This window comes from Drosophila persimilis, unplaced genomic scaffold, assembly GCF_003286085.1.
Source record: "Drosophila persimilis strain 14011-0111.01,24,50 unplaced genomic scaffold, DperRS2 tig00000000-arrow-pilon, whole genome shotgun sequence".
NCBI classification, from domain to species: domain Eukaryota; kingdom Metazoa; phylum Arthropoda; class Insecta; order Diptera; family Drosophilidae; genus Drosophila; species Drosophila persimilis.
In genome coordinates, this window is record NW_020825288.1 from 4,161,341 (window position 1) to 4,180,648 (window position 19,308).

The following is a 19,308-nucleotide window of genomic DNA, read 5'->3' on the forward strand; positions in this document are numbered from 1 at the left end:
GTGAGATGGGCATGGTCATACTATTAAACATCGTATCGACGATAGAATGCCTATAATGGCCTGTGTAGAGCACCAAAAAGTCGCTTATACTCGAAAATGACGATCTGCCGCTGCGCTGCTCGAGATCTCCTACAAAAATAGGTGCATAGATTTCTCTCGCATTCTCTCGTATTTACTTTCCCCATAGTTGGTCTGACTGGCTTGACCTGAAGTGTAAAGGCATGCGTGGTTTTAATTACTTAATTAAATTAACTAGAATATTTCTTTTAAAAAGGGCAACTAGAAAATCTTTTATCGTCAAATGCGACTCTCTTGTAGAACATTTCTCGGAGCGAGAGCAGAGCAGCAAAAAGTTGTCTATACCCGAACCTTTATGCTGCTGCCGGCCGCTGCTTGGTCGTTGGACCTGTTGTTGGATCAAATCTGATTGCACTTTGGACTTTCTCTGGCTTTTCGACGCGAAACGGTGACAGTGTATTTACTTTTTAAAGCAAACGGTTTAAAAATTAGCACACACCCAACATGATCAACTCGGGAAAGCTAGCAGGGCGCACCCTCTTCATTACGGGAGCCTCGAGAGGAATCGGCAAGGAAATTGCCTTGAAGGCGGCTCGTGATGGTGCTAACATTGTGGTGGCGGCCAAGACAGCCGAGCCACATCCAAAGCTGCCCGGCACCATTTACTCAGCGGCCGAGGAGATCGAGAAAGCCGGCGGACGGGCCCACCCCTGCATTGTCGATGTTCGCGATGAGGTCCAGGTTCGGACCGCCATTCAGGAGGCAGTGGCCAAATTCGGGGGCATCGACATTGTCGTCAACAATGTGTGTATATATGATACTACTATCTCTTAAATCAGAGGGCATATCACCACGATTTTTAATAATTTTTCAGGCTAGTGCGATCTCCCTGACCAACACACCCAATACAGATATGAAGCGGTACGACCTTATGCACAACATTAACACCAGGGGAACCTTCTTGGTGTCCAAGGAGTGCCTGCCGTACTTGAAGAAGAGCAACCACGCCCACATACTCAACATCTCGCCACCGCTGAGCATGCTGCCAAAGTGGTTTGGTCCGCATGTGGCCTATACGATGGCCAAGTACGGCATGTCCATGTGTGTTTTGGGAATGGCAGAGGAGTTTAAAAACGATGGCATTGCCGTCAACGCGCTCTGGCCCCGCACTGCTATTCTGACTGCTGCCATTGAAATGCTTACTGGTTCTGAATCGGCCCAGTGGTCGCGCAAGCCCGAGATCATGGCTGATGCCGCCTATGCCATTCTGTCGAGAGAGCCCAAGCAATTTACTGGTCAATTCTTTGTCGATGATGAAGTTCTTGAAGCAGCCGGGATCAAAGATCTCAAGCGCTACGCCTGCGTGCCCGAGAACGCTGACAACCTAATGGTTGACTTCTTTGTGGAGGCCAAGGGAGCGACAACTGAAACACTAGCTGCTACAGCTGGTGCATCCACTCCCACTGCAGGCAGTGATAGCGGCAAAATACCTCAACTGTTCCAGAAGATTGAATCTCTTCTATCTACCGAGATTGTCTCCAAGACGCAGGCCGTCTTCCAGTTCAACATTAGCGGCGCTGAGCAGGGAACCTGGTACTTGGACTTGAAAAATGGTTCAGGCTCCTGCGGCTCCGGCACACCACCAGCCACTCCCGACGCAACGCTCACGATGAACTCGACGAACTTTTTCGACATGTTTTCGGGAAAATTAAAGGCAGCACCAGCCTACATGACTGGCAAGCTAAAGATTAGCGGAGATTTCCAGAAGGCCCTCAAGCTGGAGAAGCTCATGAAGGCGCTCAAGTCAAAGTTGTAGGAATTGCCCAATTGCATTTCATATTCCATAACTATATATTCACATTTATATCTGACCCGTGCATGTTTTCAATAAAGTCTGAACCCTATTACCTATGGTTGAGAGACCCATTTATTATTTTGAATTGCACACGTCTGGAACCGTTTTTGAATTCATTATCCATTATCTTAATACGTACAAACAAATTATTGCTCAAACTAGAAAAACATTTTTGCTGTTGATATACTTCAATTAAACTCTAATTATCTTTTAACAAAAACAAAAGAAACCCCCGCAAACGAAAATTGAAATGGAATTTGGTCCAGATGCAATATCTTGGTTTTGGATAGACTTTGTTTACACATATGGTTCAAATCTATTCTTAATCGATATACCCGTGAAAAAGCGATAGCGTGCCGGTGCTGACCAGTGCTGACGATTTTGCTTTTTCCCGTCAGATCGGTCGTTTTTTGAAGGCCAACTGCGGCTAATCCCGTAGAGCTAAATGAGCTAATGGAAATACTGTTAAAAACATTAAGCGTCACTTCAATAAAAACTTGTTAAAACCATTAATTAAGCAATTTTCCTGAAACTTTTCAGCTTTTTTTCAAGTTACAAACAGTATTTTTCCTGTTGAAAAGTTGGCAGCACTGGTGCTGATAGATATTTGCAAATCTATTTTCTTGCAAACATATTGTTTCTATTTTGTTCCTATCCACCCTGCATACAGTTTATAGCTGTAGGCTCTCCTTATCGTGAAGGGTGAATACTGAGCATTAGCTTCGATATGGCGAGTTGTTCCTATAAGGTACGTCTATATGCAATTGACAGAGCGCCAACGTGTTGATTAATCATGGCAAAAAAAACAGGAAAAGGTCGTGAGACTGGTCAAGTGCTTCTGCGGATGCAGTGACATGACCGTCGAGGAAGTGCACCGCATCTACACGCTGACAAACAGTGTCCACGAAACACTACTAGATGCCGAGGCCACAAAGCTGCTGCGCCGTTTCATGGAGCTGAGACGGTCCGGCGACAAAAACGAGGCTGAACAATATTTGGAAATCTATGAAAAGTGTGCGGAATTTCTGCAGGAGGAACAACGTACTTTTACCCAGGATGAAGTGGACGAACTCTGTGATTTGGGGCTTCCCTATGACTTGGAGCAGGATCTGTCCAAACGCATGCTCAGCGGTCAACGTACGGACATAAGTCTCGGTCTTTATCGCATCCAGGGCAAATGCCGCAACGAGATTGAGGCCAGCAGCGACTTTCGAGATTTCCGAGACGCCATACGGGACAAGATGCGGCGAGTTCCGAAATGATATATTTGGGAAATCCACAAGCTACAATTGGTGCTTCTTGTGTTCATATTACTACGTACATACCAAAGTCAAAATGGTACCTTTTAGAACCGCACTAAACCTCGTCGTCTATTTAGTTAGCAGTGCCTTGATGCCCTCCACAATCTCCCCATCACACTAATCTTAACTCACCCACATTTCGTGTCTTCGTGCAACGGACCGAAACGCGTCCCACAACTTCAGCGACAAGCAATGCAATTGTGACTTGCATAAGTGCTAGCTAATAAAATGCCTCATAAAAATTCGCATCACAAATAGAACAACGAACAAAGTTATCTGTTGACTTACGAGTAAATGTATTTTTTATTTAGTTTAGTTCTTTATATATTCTTGTTGAGCACTATTGCTACAAAACTATGTATATTTCTAGTTCCGAAATAAACGACTTAATACTAAAGTGCTCTTAGAGTACCCCTCTTAGGTTTTCTTCCATGAGTAATACATTTCCATAGGCTTGTTCACCTGCAATTCGAGACAAAGAAGGATACAGATTAGCAAAAGATTCGATTATGATATACATGCTGCTTGATTGGCTACTTACCTTCCAGAACTTATCGTTGACCTGATGCAACGTCTGGTTGCCATTCAGAATGACCAACTGCTGTGGCTGGGGAGCGACATAGATGCAAAAGTTGAGCAGGCGGCACGCTTCCGGCAGATCGGCACCCAAGTCAAGGGTCAGGCGCATGGCCAGATACTTGCTGAGATGATCCACAGTTGCATTGGCTGTGGTCTTGATGTAACGCACGCAGTTCTCCTTGAGCGCCCTAATCAATTGGTTATCGGCAGACATCTCTGTGGGATGCGGCTTGAAGACCAGTTCGATTTCATCATTGATGCCCAGTTCACCGTTGCCCTCGCCCTCCGTGTCGATGGAGTCGCCCTCTGTGCGACAATCCATCTGAGAGTCTGACTCAGACTCTTCGGACCGCTCCGAGGTCAGCACGGACATAGCACGCTTGGGCTTGGAACTGCTTGAATTGGATGGAACTGGCGAAGGTGTGCTCCGCACTGAGGGAGGATTCGAGGCATCGTCCACCTGCATACGGTTCGCGGATGTGCTGGCGCCAGTAGTGGCCGATGAGGTGGCAGGCGCCACATTCGAGGTGCTGGTATTCGCCGAAGTTGCTGAAGTTCCAGAGTGCCCGGGATCCCGATTTTCGCGATCGATGCTGTTCGTGTTGCTGTTGCTGTCATTGGACGCTGTATCGTGGACATTTAATTGATTAGAGGCATTGCGACCCACGCCAGAACCAACAGCGCTACCCCCAACCACGCCTGCCCCACCACCACCACCACCACCATTACCATTGCCACCGCCTCCTCCTCCGGCTCCGCCGCTGCCCTTGGTGCGGAAGCGCTGTGGTCGATTTTGAGACTGCAGCTTGATGCCCTCGTTGATCGAGTTGACCAAGGCCTGCTGGGACTGCGTTTGATTGAACTTCGCCATCACCTTCTCCTGAATGGCCTCGTACTCCTCACGACTGGGATAGATCTTCGAGATGAGCAAATCAAAGTTGGGGTCGGCGCGCAGGGAGCGCTTGGAAACGAGTTTCTTCCGGCATGTTGGGCACTCCTTGTTTCCGGACCGCAGTGCGGTCACAATGCAGTCCGAGCAGAAGCGATGCAAGCACTCCTTAGTAGTCATCGTCTTCTTCAGCATATCCAAGCAAATGGGACACATTAGCTCGCTGTGGAGACTCCGGGGGGATACTGCTATCTCCGTGCTGTCTGTGATTATCTCCTGCGGCTTGCGCTGCAGCTCGTAAAGGGATAATTCCCATGTCTTGTTTGGCGCCGGATCCAACGACGTCATTTTTACACCAATTCTGAGGCTTTTTAATAATTTATTTTATTCTTTTCTAGAAATTTTCGCTCAATTGTTAAAACTTGATGTTATCGAAGCTATCGAAATTTAGCTCACTAAAGCCCCCTTTATTTAAACAGGATATCACCTTTGATTTAAGTTTCGAAAATAATAAAAATAATAATAAAATGCACTCTTGAAGGTCTTATACCTTATCTTTACTTAAAAAAAGACCACGATATCTAACAAAACTGTGCTAAAATTATTCAATTTTCGTCTACAATGGGTTAATCGGTCTTGTCTATGATCGGAAATCATATAAAGTTTTAACACTTACGTGCCACCAACAAATAATGGCATATTTTCTTTTTGCCGAAATCATTTTCCGGGAGTGAAATTTATTCATGTTCCGAAATGTGCAGTGAAGCGGAAGGATGTGAACTTGTGAAAAATGAGGAAATGGTTGAGGCCGGCAACCTTAACAAAAAAAAATATCATGCAAAGCCAGAAGCAACGTTTGCTTGCAATTTCAAAATTATTAATAATAAAACTATTAAAAAAACATCACGTCTTCGTATTAAATTAGGAAATTTTAAGCCCAACGGGCCTGATATGGGTTAATCGACATAAACATATGCCAACATACCTCATTCACACTCACTATACAATGTGCCTTTCACTCGCACTTATTGCTTGCATACGTTAAGGGACTGACTTTTGCCGACAAGACCACCTTGTATAATTCCATCATCGTCCTGATGGATGGATTAAATTAATCCGTGTATTAACGTACTCAATTCCTGCTGCATTCCAAATTAATCAATATAATTAATATTAAAAAAACGTAAATCAAACTTAAATTAATTCGTTAGACTAATTAAATTCGTCTAGACAGGGCGGGCATACGTTTTCTGGTAACAAATCCCCTTGCCGAAGCACGTACCCGGTACTTTCCGCAATCATTGCAGCAATATAAATAAAAATTTCAGCAGCTCTGTTTGGAAGTTGATTGGGAGTATCACTCGCTTTGTTTCCTGGTGCTCATTTTTTGGTCTCTCCATTTTGTATTGTGTAATTTTAGTCTACAACGATTTAAAATTCGAATTACGATTTGAAATATGTCTAGGCGCGAACTACTTTTTATTGCCATTCATTGCTTTTTAGGGTTGCATTTGAAAACCATCGGCTAACTATCGCATAGAAACGTGTGGTTTAGGAACATCCCAGACGGATGGTGGAATAACTGGCAAGACCTTCCATCCCCGAAATGATGGAAAGAAAAGAGTTTAAAAATATATTTTATATTTTTCTAGACTGGCTCATATATAAAAAAACGAATTTTTGTGGGATATATCATTAACGGAACTTTTTTTATGAATTTGGAGCCACAACTATTTGCTGCAGAATTTTCGAATTAAAGCTATATGTATTGCTTCAAAATTTTTTAAAAATAATGCAAAAAAAATCAAATAGCTAAAATGATTTGATCTTTAAAAATGCTGACATCCTCATTCTTTAGCGGGCCCCAAAATATTATTCCATATTTCGAGGATTTATAGATTGTTTGCGGTTGTTCTTCTTTGAATTGGGATTTTGAAATGTTTTCACAACACGAGAGTTGCTACTGTATGGTATTAATCTGCCAAATCCTTTTCGGTTGACAATCCGTCAACACCTCAATTTCCACGAGTTTTCTTGCGGCTGTCAATCACTGGAGGAGCAACTGCAGGAGGAGACGGAGACACTTACCAGAACCCGCCAAATATGGCTTAAATGCAGAATTGCCGTTACCTAAATTGCAGTCGCCCGTCGCCAGGAATTCAGCAGTTGTTGGTGTCTTAGTGGCAGTGCTGTGTGTGGGGCCGAGAATGCATCAAGTTGGGTTGACTGTTAATTGAATTAGAGGCTCGCCGCCGCCGCCGCCGCCGCCGCCGCCGCTGCCACGCGAAATTGACAACTGCATGGCTCTTTAAGTCTGCATGCGACGACAATGACCCTCGAGTGGTAGCCGGGAGCAGCATTCCATTAGTTTTTGAATCGCGTGCTCTAGACCTCAAACCACGAGACGATTTTTCCCAAGCCAAAGGTTTTTCCCGGCTTTGCATGGCGATGCCAGTTCGTCACTCAAGCGCGATTACCGCCGCGTCCCACTCACCTGTCTGTCACATTGGTTGCGCATGCGCGGTGCCCAGCGGGTGACGTGGCACTTAACTAACAGAGACCTTAGGAAAAGGCCGCCGCCGACCGGGACAGCGGTGAAAATGCTGGACGGACATGTGTGGCATGGCTAAAAACGAAATGGTATATTTGTCATATCACACGGGGTGTTTGCTGCTGCAGGAGCAAGAGCAGGCGTTGCCACTTTCAAATTCCTCATTAGATCGGCTAATTATCGTGTGCCCCATGGAGGTGTGCCCCGATTTTCGCTCCCCACCAAATTGCTGCCTCATGGCAGCAGCCCCATAATTGCAGCCTCCATGGGGTCTGCCTGGTCTGCCTGGTCTGCCTGCCTGGGCAATTTTCAACTTATCGAGGTTATCCTCCGCTGCACAGCGATCACTTGACCAGAAACAGCACCAGTTGAACTTCTGCTCCCACACGACGCTTGCGGATCATAGATGTGGCCCATGGCTGTTGCCGTTTCCAGAGATGCTGCCGCTGTCCTCAATTCTATTCGGTTGGGGTACGTGCAGGTTCACGACCCACATAGCCCCTCCTCTGTGGCTCTCTCCTTTCAAGCTTTCTTGAATGATTTCAGCATTTTCCAGGCATTTGCCGGCATCTATTGACATTAATCATTGGCAGACTCTTGTAAAAATTTGCAAGTACAAGTCAGGTACTTCTGGGAAATGATTGGCTTTCGGCATGCTTTTTTATGGCAGCTTTATGAACAGTCGTCGACTAACATAAAGGAATTCTCTCTTTTCGATTTGTTCCCCCCCCCCATGTTTGCTGGTGGGGCATCCCAGGGAATGAATGCAGGAATGGATACTGGGTACTGGGACTTCTCGTTCTTGTGTGTGGGTCCCAACTCAATCATTTGGCGCTAGACCGGAAGGAAGCAGACGCCATTTAGCTGTTGTTTTTGTTGCACTTTTGTTGTCTGCGCCATTTTTGTTGGGTGTCTGTTTTTGTAAAAGTCTGCGCATTGTCAGCCATTGTCCCAGGAGTTCAAGTGAAAGTTTTCCAAGGCAACGCTTTATAGAACGAACGAACGTAAAGCGTAACTCTAACGTTGCCTAATTGGGCATAACGACCTGAACATGAAGGGGGGCGTGGACTTTGGATGTGGGCCTGGAATTGGGATTCGGGCACTTAAAGCAGTAAGCAGGCCAGATTGCAGCCCCAGCCCTGCTCCAAATTGCGGTATGAGTAGATCGCAACATGCCACTTAGCCTCCAACTCAAAATCGTAGGCCAAAATCAATGAAACTGAACGGATTGCAATGGGCAATGGGGACCTGGTTTTTGGGGTTAGAGAACAGCACACATTCCAGGCAATAGAGCAGACAGTTAGAATGTCACCCACACACACAATCAGAGGTAGAGTCAGAGTCAGAGTCAGACTCAGATACAGGCACACATACTCGTACATCACCTGCAATTGCAATCTGTTAACTTGTCCAACAACAGCAGAAACTTCCACTGCCACTGCCACTGCCACTCATAGCCAACAATTGACAATAACAAGCAGGCGGCGTCCGCCCAATTTTCAACCCAAACCAAACCGTTGGCCGACTCTTTGTGCTCCTGCTGCTGAAGTGCCTCTCTGGCCACCGCACAACAACATTGAAAGCAACAGCAACATTGGCGATAACAAGAGCGAAAGGACAGTTTTTGGGGTCGAAACAAAAGATACCCTTGAAGGTATAGAATTCCTAGAACTACGAGAATATTGAACAAAAATTTGGCTTTAAAATTGGATCTTCTTTTGCCGAAACTTTAGAAACTCCTTTCAGATACATTGTTCTATGGCCGATATATGTATAATATTTAAAACCCAATGTGAGGGCAATACATTCACAATTTTCGCAACAAGAGTTTTGAAAAGATTTCTTAAACACAGAAAGACGTTTGTCCGAATCCAGAACACACACCATAATGAACTATCCTTTCATAGGGTGTTCGAACCGCAGTAACAACAACAACAGCAGCAACACAATTGGAGTTGAGTTCTTCAATTGCCCACTGTCCAAATATTGCCAGAACCCAGGAACGTTGCGCATTGTTTGCTCGTTATTATGGACGTGGCTGTTGATGTGAGCCTGGGAGCGGGAGCTGAGTTTGGGAGTGGGAATGGAACCTGGATGAGGACCACAAATCTTTTGTCTTGGCTCCGCAAAAAACAAAAAAACTCGTAACATAAATAAATCTCAATTAAACTGCAACCCCTTTTTCGAGGGAGGCGTTTCCCATGGCCAGGATAATAATCAATCAGCTAACAAGCGACTGTCGGGGCTACTCCTGGATTCCGTGTGGCTGGTCCCCTTCCCCGATCCATGATTCCCCTGTCAAAGATGTCTCTGGCAGTCACACCCCGAGTTTTCCCCGAGTTTTCGGCTGCCACTCTTTTCTATGCCACGCCATGCGGCACTTGCATGTTTATTATTTGGTTTGGCTTTTAGAAGCCGGCCCGATCCCGACTCAGAAGAGTGGGATAGGTACAGGTAGAGGGCGGAAGAGGAGGAGCAGGAGGAGGGGAGGGTATGGGCCAGGCCAAGTCGCGACGACGTCACAGTCGTTAAGCGTGACTTTTGTTGCTGTTGTTGTTTGTGGTATGCAAAATACCGACGACGGTAGAACGGAACGGGAACGTAAACAAAAAGCCGAACCTCCTCAAGACCAAGTCGAAGTCAAAGTCGAAGCCACTCCACGAACCGAACCCAAAGGCAAAGAAGAAAGAAAAGTCCCTAGAGGTGTTATGGTAAAAACGATCCATGTATGCCCTATAAATGGTCGTATACTCGAAATACAGAGGAAGTTTTACCTCAGACAAATTGATTTGATATTGGAATACATATGGATCTTCGAAGATTTAAATATATACATATACTTTTCAGCGAATAATTTTTGGTTAAATAAAGCTAAGAGCAAGGCTATAAATGAGGAAACAAATTCCTAAATGAAATATATGAATAGATTGCTTTGATAAATCCTCGAATAGTACCTTAAAAACTAGAATACAACTTTTTTATCGATTCATCTATTCATAAGAGGTAAAACTTTTGAAATCAGATCCAATTAATAGTTTTCAATTTCAATCTTAAAGATATACATTGTTCTTTTTCATAACATTATAATTTTATTTGTAAACAAATTAACATTTTGCAAAGGGGAATCAGATCACGGGCTATTCAGGTGAGAGTGTGCCTCCCACAGTTGGTTTAACTAAACAAGTTTTGTCATTGCCACAATGCACGAGCTGCCACAAAGCTGAAATACCCAACATCATCCAGGGAGAGGTGGCTTCGGCAACGTTGGCCGGCCTCGTCCATTCAGTCTTTTGCGAGATTTTATCGTGTGCGGACGTGTCTGCGGGTTTATTTGCAAACTCTTTGGCTATATATCATACGGGTCCCGGATTCCGCATCCCAAAGCTGCACGCGATTCTCATAGATGCATTGGCCAGCCGTTTGGCGCCACAGCCACAAATACAGCCGCACAGATTGGGAGTCGTCGTCTCTGATTTAACTTGCAAACGAAAAAGTGCCAAAACCAAACGAAAACTAAAGAAGAAGTTCAACGAGAGATATGAGTGCAACAATGGTGAGGACATATGCTGCGGCCTGGTTGCTCGGGTAAGTCTGGTGTCTGTATGTCTGTATGTCTGTCTGTCTGTCTGTCTGTGAGGAGGAGTAGGGTCCGGCAGTGTCCGTGGCTTCCTTCCTTTTTAGTTTTATACCAACTTCATCCAGCCCCGCCGCTTCTTCTCGGTCTGGGTGAATGCGTCTGTGCCGGTGAACAAGACCTTCATCTCGAGCTCATCCAAGTCATCGGTCTGCGTGCTGTACTCCTGGCAGCTGGGAAAGGGTAGGGAAATCTATGGATTATTGTGTGTCGGCTGGGTCGCCTCTGAGTCACCTACTCGATGGGCATCCAGAGCCGTGGTAGACTGCAGTGTGGCGCTTTGACAAGCCTTTTGGTATAGGTGAGACCAAAACGACGCTTCCTTGCAGACTCAGAGGCAGTCCTAAGAGCAGAGTGGAGACTATTCGGTTGATTGTAGGAATTTTTATGGTTATGTTTATCGAATGAGTATAGTTATGGAGTTTAAAATCAAGTGTAAATAGTCGTTTAATACCTTCTCAACTGGCATTTGGCCTTAGCCTTGTCCGCCTTTTCCGAAGGAGCCTCCACCACTGGAAGTGTATCCCCGATCTGTTCGCACAACAACTCTGCAACTGGAAGTGTATCCCCGATCTGTTCGCACGACGGCGTGGGTGTGGTCGGTGGCTCTATTAAGCCCTCTTTGTGCCGATCGGCTTCTAATCGTAGCTCCTTCACCTCCATTAGACTGAGCTCCACCAGCTGATTGACTGTGTGCATCATCTCGTTTTCGATGAGGCCAGTTAGGTTTTGAAAGTCTTGGTGGATTACGTTCAAGGCATCCAAGAGCGGCTTCTGTACCTCTGCCTCAACGTATGTGGTCGTGGTCTGGGTGTGCAAGGATCGGTTATTAGTCGTGGTTTGCACGGCCACGCAGTTATTTCCCCGCACTGTCTGGATGCCCACACAGCAGATATCCGGGCTAGTTTGATTGCCATTGTCTCCTGTATTAGGAATCCATTGCGTGGATATGGTATTGCAATTCGGAGCCTGTCCCTGGCTACCGATGGACTTTTGTTCGATGTTTAATGTCTGCTGATAGCTGGAGTACATCAGAATGAGGTCAATCGTGTCCACCTCCACTGTTCTTTGCTCCAATTGACGCGTTTGGCTGCATTTGGGCACCTGGCTCGTTGCCAGTTGAGAGGTTTGGCTGGCTTTGGCCATCTGGATCCTTGGCGACTCTGGGAATTGGCTGGCTTTGTTGTCTTGGATCATGATCGTATCAGATGTTTGGCTGCCTGTGGTTTCTAGAATCGTTTGAGACTCTGGTGCTTGACTGGCCTTAGTCCCTTGGTTCATCGAGGAACAGGGGGTTTGGCTGCCTTTCGTCTCCTGAATGGTTGTCGGATCAGTTTGGCTGCCGTTGGTCTTCTGGATCATAGTTGGATCAATCGTTTGGCTCCCTTTGGTTTCCCGAATCATCACCGGATCAATAGTCTGACTGCCTTTGGTCTTCTGGATCATCGCTGGATCAAGGGTTTGGCTGCTTTTGGTCTTCTGGAATTTCCTAGATTTAAGCGTTTGGGTGCCTCTATTCTTAAAGGTCACTTGTGGTGTTTTCTTCGCCTGCATCAACCGCCGGAGACGCTTTGCAATGCGACTCAACCGACTGGGAGTGCACCTCCTCCTCCTTATGTTTAGAATTGTGAGTAGACCATTCTTCATGGTATAATGCACGGCATATCTGAGGGGGCCGACATGAGTCCATCCGTCCTGGCTTCAAGAACCCCGTTCACACTTACCTCACTTTGCCGCACGGCACTCGCCACTGGCCATGGTGACTGCCGCTTGGACCATCGGCCATGGACTTTGCCAGTAGCTCCTTCAAATCGATTTGTATATTCAGATTGCGTCCCATTTTATCTTATTGGTATTCGCTCAAAGCTCTCAACTTTTCAATTTAGACAAAAAAAATTGATATTTGTTATGTAGGAATATTAGGTTGATGGCTGGCGGAGCTGAACGGAGCTGAACGGAGCTGAACGGAGCTATAATGATATATGACTAAATGGATTCATGGAATTCTAATGAACAACCTACTAAGTTTGCTACTTCCAATCGAATTTTCACACGAAACCCTTTTGTAATTTTGAAATTTGTCTTTAAATATCCAACCCAACACGCAATCTGTGCATCGTTCCCCGTGGCTGCCCAGGTCGGTGGTACCATGTTGTTCCTGCTGTTTGTGTGTATGGCTTGCGGGCTCCTTTGTGCTGGCGATTCATTAATAATTCAAAAATGCCGCATATGTTGCACTCAGGAGTGGTACAGGATGGGGATGGAGGCAGGACGACAGCAGAAGCGACAGCAGCGGCAGCAGCAACAGCAACAAAAATGCATTCACTTATTCTGCAATTTATCAATTCGAAGTTAACATGAAAATGGCCACAAAAACCACAACACAGACACACAGGCACAGAGGATACAAAGGCCATGTGGCAGGAGTCGGAGTCGGAGTCGGAGTTTGAGTCCCTGCCTCGGGTGTTTGGATGAAGTTGGGTCTGGACCTCGGCAGCAGCATGTGGTGGCCACTGCTAAATACGTGTTGATTTGAGCGCCTTTCGATTGGATTTGCAATCCATGCACAAAAACATACAAAAATCGATTGGAGGAGAGAGGATTGGAGCTCCGACCCGGCCCTGCCCGGCCCGGCCTGACCATCCATCAGCGTGCCTCTAATCCCGCCCAGAGGCATGGCTTCCTTTGTGTGCCTTGTGTCTTCCCACTTGGAATTTATGCAGCTTCTCCTTCTAAGGCTCCTCTTTGCATGCATTATGTGGAGTGCGCGACTCAGACCGAGACCGAGGCTCAGAAATGCCATGCACGTCTTGTGGCCTTCGGTTACATTTATTGCATAAAACTTGGCCAATTTCCATTATAATTTGTGTCGACCAGAGACCGCCAAGAGCCAAGAGGCGATTGAAGTACCTCGAAAAAAAAACAAAACGGAAAACTAAAAACGAAGACGCTCCAAGCCAACTGCTTAGTCGGTCAATAACATTTCTTGACTTGACAAAGTATCCAATGAGAAGATCTCTCTTAAGAGGCTCTCGATGGTTCTCTGGGAACAGTTTGTCAAACGCTGACCTAAGACATTCCATGGCATGCCATTCGGAGTGCTGTAAATCGAACACTGAGGGAAAAAAATTGCACCCAGATAAAATATCCAGAATAGAGCGTAGGCCTTTAAGGTTTAAAAACGTATAAATATATCTTATGGATATCTCTTTCTGTTAGATAGATAACCTATACTATAATTACTCATTACTCCTATACACATTTCTATGTGTAGTCTTTTCGCTCAGTGTAGTGCATTATACTACTGATATACTATCCTCCTCAGGCCTCCGTATCAGTGATTGGAACACCCTGGGAGATAGTTAGAACTTGGAATTTCATCTAATGCTCTCACGCCTTCATGGGTTTTCCATTTCCCAGCTCTCCATCTCTGATCGCTCTCCATTTCCCTCACCAAGCTCTCTCTTTCTATCTTCTTTCCTACTCTCTCACTAGTGTGCTGTAATTGTACGTGCTTATTTGCATTTTTATCTGCTTTGTTGTACGCTTTCTTCCGTGCTGGTATCATTACTTGACACTGCCACACCAGAGGAAGCAGAACGGGAACGAGAGCCCAAGAGAACCCCTCTTCCTCGGAAAACCCCCACTGGTCTCTGGGGCAGGCAGTGTCCATCCGTGCGTCCGAAGGTGTACAATTTCAAAGAGGGCGGGACCCTCTGTTAAAGTCATCTCTTGGGTTACACTTTACCCCTCGACAAAAAAAGAGCTAAAAAAAAAAAGAAGAACATAATGAAGACCTGAAGTCCGGGGCACTTGACAAAGCCTGCCGCCTTTGCCGACTGATTGACCCTGAACCCTGTGAAGGAGCAGGAGCAGAAACCGGGAGTAGGGAGCTGGTGGTATGGCGTGCCTGGTGCCTGGTCAGCAGGGTCCAATCAAAACCGCATGGAGCCTAATCCCCTCTAGAATTTCGCACATAAAATACAACAGCAAATAATGCCAGCGTATAAAACGACAGCCATAAAAGTAATTTCATTTTATTTCTGTTCAGATTCTGCTGCCTCGTTTGTCTAGCTGCCGCGGCGCAGGGCAGCAGCAGCAGCAGCAGCAGTCGTTCGGCACTGGCCAAGGATGTGGCGCACATGCACAAAATCAAGAGGCAGCAGCAGGACAAACACCAGCAGACGCTGCAACTGCAACTGCAACAAGGAGTGGCTGTAACAGGGGCCAAGCAGCAGAAGAAGCAGCTGGCCAGAAGCGCACATGGCCTCAATAAGAAGCTCCTCGGGTGAGTAGCCAGTGGAGGCAGGGCAGGGGAGGGGGAATAATGTTGCACGCCTCTTATTTTGGGCTTAATTAAAGCACTGTTTTTGTGCCCGGCACTAAGGCCATAAATTACATAATGAAATATTCATGGAAATACCTCGCTCCCGCTCTCTGCCTGCAACCATCTTCTGCGGCTTGGCGGCTAACCTCTGTTACACTCTCTGTTTGCCTCTTTCCCCTCTGTGTTGCAGCCAAATGGGCTTCATGAAGGTGAAGGCTCCCAACAGCCACAACCGGAAACGTTTGGCCGTTGAGTCACGACGCCATGCCTCGCGCGATGATTCACACATGTTCATCATCAAATTGCCGCCAAATATGCACTACTATGCAGGACCCAATGCCGTGCCACACAATGCACCACCGATCGGCGGCAGCAGCAGCAGCCAAAAAGGCAACGCACCCAAGAAGATGGAAGCGGCGGCAGTGGCAGCAGCCTCGAGAAGATCTGCCACACAAGCCCCGGCCACAGCATCAGCGGCAGCGGCAACCACAACCGCAACGGAGGCGTCGGCGTTGAAAGCTAACGGGAAAAAGGTAAACGGGATTCCATTAGGTTACACCATAGACGCACACAATGCCAGCAATGCACTCGCACTCGCACTCGCACTCGCGTCTCCCTCTTGGCCAGAACTGGCTCGATGGATGGCCAGCCAAGCCACATGGGTTGGCTGGGGGTTTCTGGGTTCTGGGTTCTGGCTCTGATGTTGACTCTCGACTCTGGTTCTGGGCAACTGGTGATAAACATCGGCCGCGCATGCGCATAAAACAAATTGCAAAAGAGAGAGAGAGAGAGATAGAGAGATGCAGTAGAAACCAAAGAAGTTGTCGAAAGAGAGAAGCAGAAAATGGATTACCCATTTGGGCCGATGGCAACAGACATGGGAGACATGGAGACGTGCAGTCATGGTAGTCACCCATATAGACGGGAAATACTTGTAAGTAAAACCAAGACTAAAGTTGGACCTCAGCTGCTGAGCTGCTGAACTGCTGATGATGGCCGACCGACATACAAGCTTCAACTGCAACTGCAACTGCAACTGCAGCTCCCTCTCCAAGCTGCAGTTCCACATAATTTGTTGTATTCCCAAAATGGGTATCTTGGGCAGGCCTATAAATAGCATTGACATAGGGTTTTCCCTCTCTGCTCTCCAGCTGTCATTCTGTCTGTCCACTGGGTATCCCTCAGTCGAGCAAGTGTATGCCGCATTCCCAGTTGTAATACATTGCCTTTTGGCTTGTAGCTGTTGCTGTTGGGGCTTGGGTTTGTTGTGTGTGCAGAATTAATGCGGCAAGTGTCAATGTCAGTGGATGTGGGACAGAAAACAGGGAACATCCAGCAGGCAGGCAACATGTGGATGCTTCCCGAACAGAGGCACGAAAATTATTACGCTCTCACGACTCCTGCTGGAGGTTTGGCTCTTTGGAGTGATGCCACATGAACCAGAAATTAATATGCAAGCCATTAACCAACTCCGAGCTTCAATTAAAAATGCAATTTGTTAGAGTCAGTCCCACAGAGAAGCCACCAGCCACCAACCACCAACCGCCACTAGCCACTAGTCACTGATCACCGTTGAGCCTAATATAGACGCCAGCCAGTCCGTACTCCGTGTCCCGAGCTGATTTATGGGACGCCAGTCTACGAGTCGCGAGTCGCGAGTCCAGTCCAGTCCAGTCCGTGCGTAATGTTGTCTAATCAGTGAGTTTTTCAATTGCAGGTCTCATTTCCCTTCAGCTCGAATGGTCGGCCGGGTCGCATCTACCACTGGAACCTGCCGGTGCTGAAGCAGGCACTGCAGAAGAAGCCGCACTTTGCCCACGTCTCGGCATCAGACCGCAACCGGCTGCTGGACATCGAGAATATACCAACCTGGCGCAAGCCCTGGGAAAATGAGACCATGGAGAAATCAATAACCACCAGCAGCGGCAAGTCCAAGTACAAGAAGTCCCTCAAACCGAAGTCGCCCACATACTATGCCCCCTCGCAGGCGGTCAGCAAGCAGAGTTTCCACAAGTACTTTGCCGGCAATGGGAAGCCCAAGGGCTTCTATGTCATCAAGGAGCACCAGAGCAAGCCGCAGTTCTATCACAACATCATATCATAATCTAATCAGCCCATAGCTCCCCGCCTGGCGGTCATCTATTCCTATTCCCCTATTCTATTTAACTTCTACTTCTACTTTAGAACACTTCCGTCCAGTTTCGACTAGGATTGTAATGGCAATCCTTGTATAATACTCGACCGCATTTGCTGTCCAACAGTTGGGCGTGTGAAATCTATTTTTATAAACGCAAAGAATACAATAACAGCGTCGGGATGGTCCATGGTCCCCACTGCATCAATACCGGGGACGGACAATTCCGAACTGCATTTTAGCTGCTAAGCATCTGCGGAAAGCAATAAATTATGGCAAATATCAATGCTAGGTTTAAGTGCATGTACGATTTTGTTTTGATAAATAAATATTGACTGATTTTTAAATGCATTCAAGGGTCTTTACTACTCCACGACCTCTCCACTGAATCAGACAAAGAAGCGACAAAGAGGCGGTACTGTCTGCTGTCTGTTGTCTGTTGTCTGGGTTCTGTTCCCTGTTCAGTTTGTTGACTTTGACAAAGGTAGAAGTAAGCCACAAAAAGGTGGGGCGAGTGTCTGGCAAATTTTGGGCGACGGCGAAGAACGAGACTCTTGAGCCAGCAGCGCAGTCGTCTGCTAATTATATAAGCCATAAGCCATAAGACATAAGCCTGATCGTGTTCTCTCACTGCGAACGAACCCTTTGCGAAAGATCTGCACCGGCGAGAAATGGAAACGGAAGCGAGGCGATCGTGCGCATGCGCAATATCTCATTTGGCAGAGATTCAAAATTCAGATATAGATACATATTTATAAGCCCAGCGCCAGGTCGTAATAAGTAACAAGAATAATAATAATAATAATCTTAACAACGACAAAAAGTCGCAGATATAATGGGAGATGTGGCGCACACCTTCAAACTGCCGCATAAATAATGTTGTTTGGCTTTTCTTCTCTTCACTTAATTTCCCATATTTTTTTCTGTTTCTGTTGTCTTTTTTGGCGACTCTGCCGCATAATTGTTTTCGCGGCTTATGCCTTCCTGCGTTTGCGGGCTGCCGCTGCTGACTCACGTACGTTGAACTTTTCACCCGTATCGTATCCCCATCAGAATGCGTACGTACGAGAACGAGGGTCTGGTCTGTCGTATTGAGTGCGCGGCTTAAGTAGATTTAATGACTTGTAGTTTTGTAGTAGGCAAAAAGAGCCACGGACCAGAGAATGAAACACACATAAATCACTTTTATGACAAATGCCGTCAACTGATTACTGTCGAAAGCCGCCAGGACGCGTATGGCTGAGGCTGGGCCCGACGGCAAGGCATTGAAATTTTATGGCCTTCATCAATGGAAATTGCTTTGTTGGCCTCCACTAGGCGGTAATGCAAATAACAGTTACCGCAATCAAATGTCGGATAACATTCGTTTGTCTAAATGTGCCATTTCTTAAGCCGAAAGCACGGACAAGTGTCTGGCTATCACTGGCACACAGTTGTAGTATCGTTGTTGGAGGCAGAAGTTGCAACATGTTAACGCCATTTCCGCTTGTCATATCAAAATAATTATCTCAAACTGTTGCCACGACCAAGTCCTAGGTACCCAGCCACTGCCACAGACACACCACACCATACCACTCAAAACCAAACCAAACCGAAGCGAGTCCACGATATGCGACAATAACAAGATCTACGCCGAGCGCAGTCGTTTGCATGCGGGGCATAAGCTCAGAAGTTGATCCGCAGAACTCGTTCTTCACGCAATCTTGATTGTAATTATGTAATTCCGAAATTCTAACTAATTAAACTAACATTGCAGCTAATTGTATTTACATAACGTACCTGTTTGGGAGCAGCTTGACTCCTGTCCAAGGCATACGCGCTGTGCTTAAGATAATAAGATGACTTAATCTTAGTGCTTGATTTAAATTGATGTTCAAACGTAACGGCTGTGGTATTAGGCGCCACCTGGCGACATTGTCTGTTGAGCTGCTGGAGTTAGCACTAATCGATTGTTTGGCGCGCATTTTGATTTATATACATTCAGGATGACCCAGCCAAGCTCACATATTGTTCATTTTAA

At 46.4% G+C, this 19,308-nt stretch overlaps 5 protein-coding genes across 8 annotated transcripts; 3 read left to right on the forward strand and 2 right to left on the reverse strand.

Annotated features, from left to right (window-relative positions):
- Positions 1-419: 419 nt before the first annotated feature.
- On the forward strand, positions 420-1,940 carry LOC6595189 (hydroxysteroid dehydrogenase-like protein 2). Its single transcript, XM_002020009.2, has 2 exons — positions 420-822; positions 893-1,940. Exons 1-2 carry the CDS (start codon positions 523-525, stop codon positions 1,832-1,834), a joined length of 1,242 nt encoding a protein of 413 aa, XP_002020045.1. The 5' UTR covers positions 420-522; the 3' UTR covers positions 1,835-1,940.
- Positions 1,941-2,534: 594 nt separating this feature from the next.
- On the forward strand, positions 2,535-3,571 carry LOC6595188. Its single transcript, XM_002020008.2, has 2 exons — positions 2,535-2,621; positions 2,683-3,571. Exons 1-2 carry the CDS (start codon positions 2,601-2,603, stop codon positions 3,133-3,135), a joined length of 474 nt encoding a protein of 157 aa, XP_002020044.2. The 5' UTR covers positions 2,535-2,600; the 3' UTR covers positions 3,136-3,571.
- On the reverse strand, positions 3,454-5,040 carry LOC6595187 (E3 ubiquitin-protein ligase RING1). Of its 2 annotated transcripts, XM_026986576.1 has the most exons (3): positions 4,483-5,039; positions 3,716-4,377; positions 3,454-3,636 (listed from the first exon to the last, which is right to left on the reverse strand). In XM_026986576.1, the coding sequence occupies exons 1-3, from the start codon at positions 4,988-4,990 to the stop codon at positions 3,592-3,594; spliced, it is 1,215 nt and encodes a 404-aa protein (XP_026842377.1). In that variant the 5' UTR covers positions 4,991-5,039; the 3' UTR covers positions 3,454-3,591. The 2 variants fall into 2 exon arrangements, with proteins under 2 accessions (XP_026842377.1, XP_002020043.1); XM_002020007.2 differs by having other exon boundaries at positions 3,716-5,040.
- Positions 5,041-10,262: 5,222 nt separating this feature from the next.
- On the forward strand, positions 10,263-17,619 carry LOC6595185. Its single transcript, XM_026984112.1, has 4 exons — positions 10,263-10,778; positions 14,879-15,115; positions 15,345-15,687; positions 16,872-17,619. Exons 1-4 carry the CDS (start codon positions 10,732-10,734, stop codon positions 17,256-17,258), a joined length of 1,014 nt encoding a protein of 337 aa, XP_026839913.1. The 5' UTR covers positions 10,263-10,731; the 3' UTR covers positions 17,259-17,619.
- On the reverse strand, positions 10,769-12,835 carry LOC6595186. 3 transcript variants are annotated; one of them, XM_026984110.1, is made up of 4 exons: positions 12,552-12,774; positions 11,282-12,493; positions 11,066-11,170; positions 10,769-11,000 (listed from the first exon to the last, which is right to left on the reverse strand). In XM_026984110.1, exons 1-4 carry the CDS (start codon positions 12,665-12,667, stop codon positions 10,877-10,879), a joined length of 1,557 nt encoding a protein of 518 aa, XP_026839911.1. In that variant the 5' UTR covers positions 12,668-12,774; the 3' UTR covers positions 10,769-10,876. The 3 variants fall into 3 exon arrangements, with proteins under 3 accessions (XP_026839911.1, XP_026839910.1, XP_026839912.1); XM_026984109.1 differs by having other exon boundaries at positions 11,066-11,188; XM_026984111.1 differs by having other exon boundaries at positions 10,896-11,020; positions 11,066-11,188; positions 12,552-12,835.
- Positions 17,620-19,308: the final 1,689 nt, after the last annotated feature.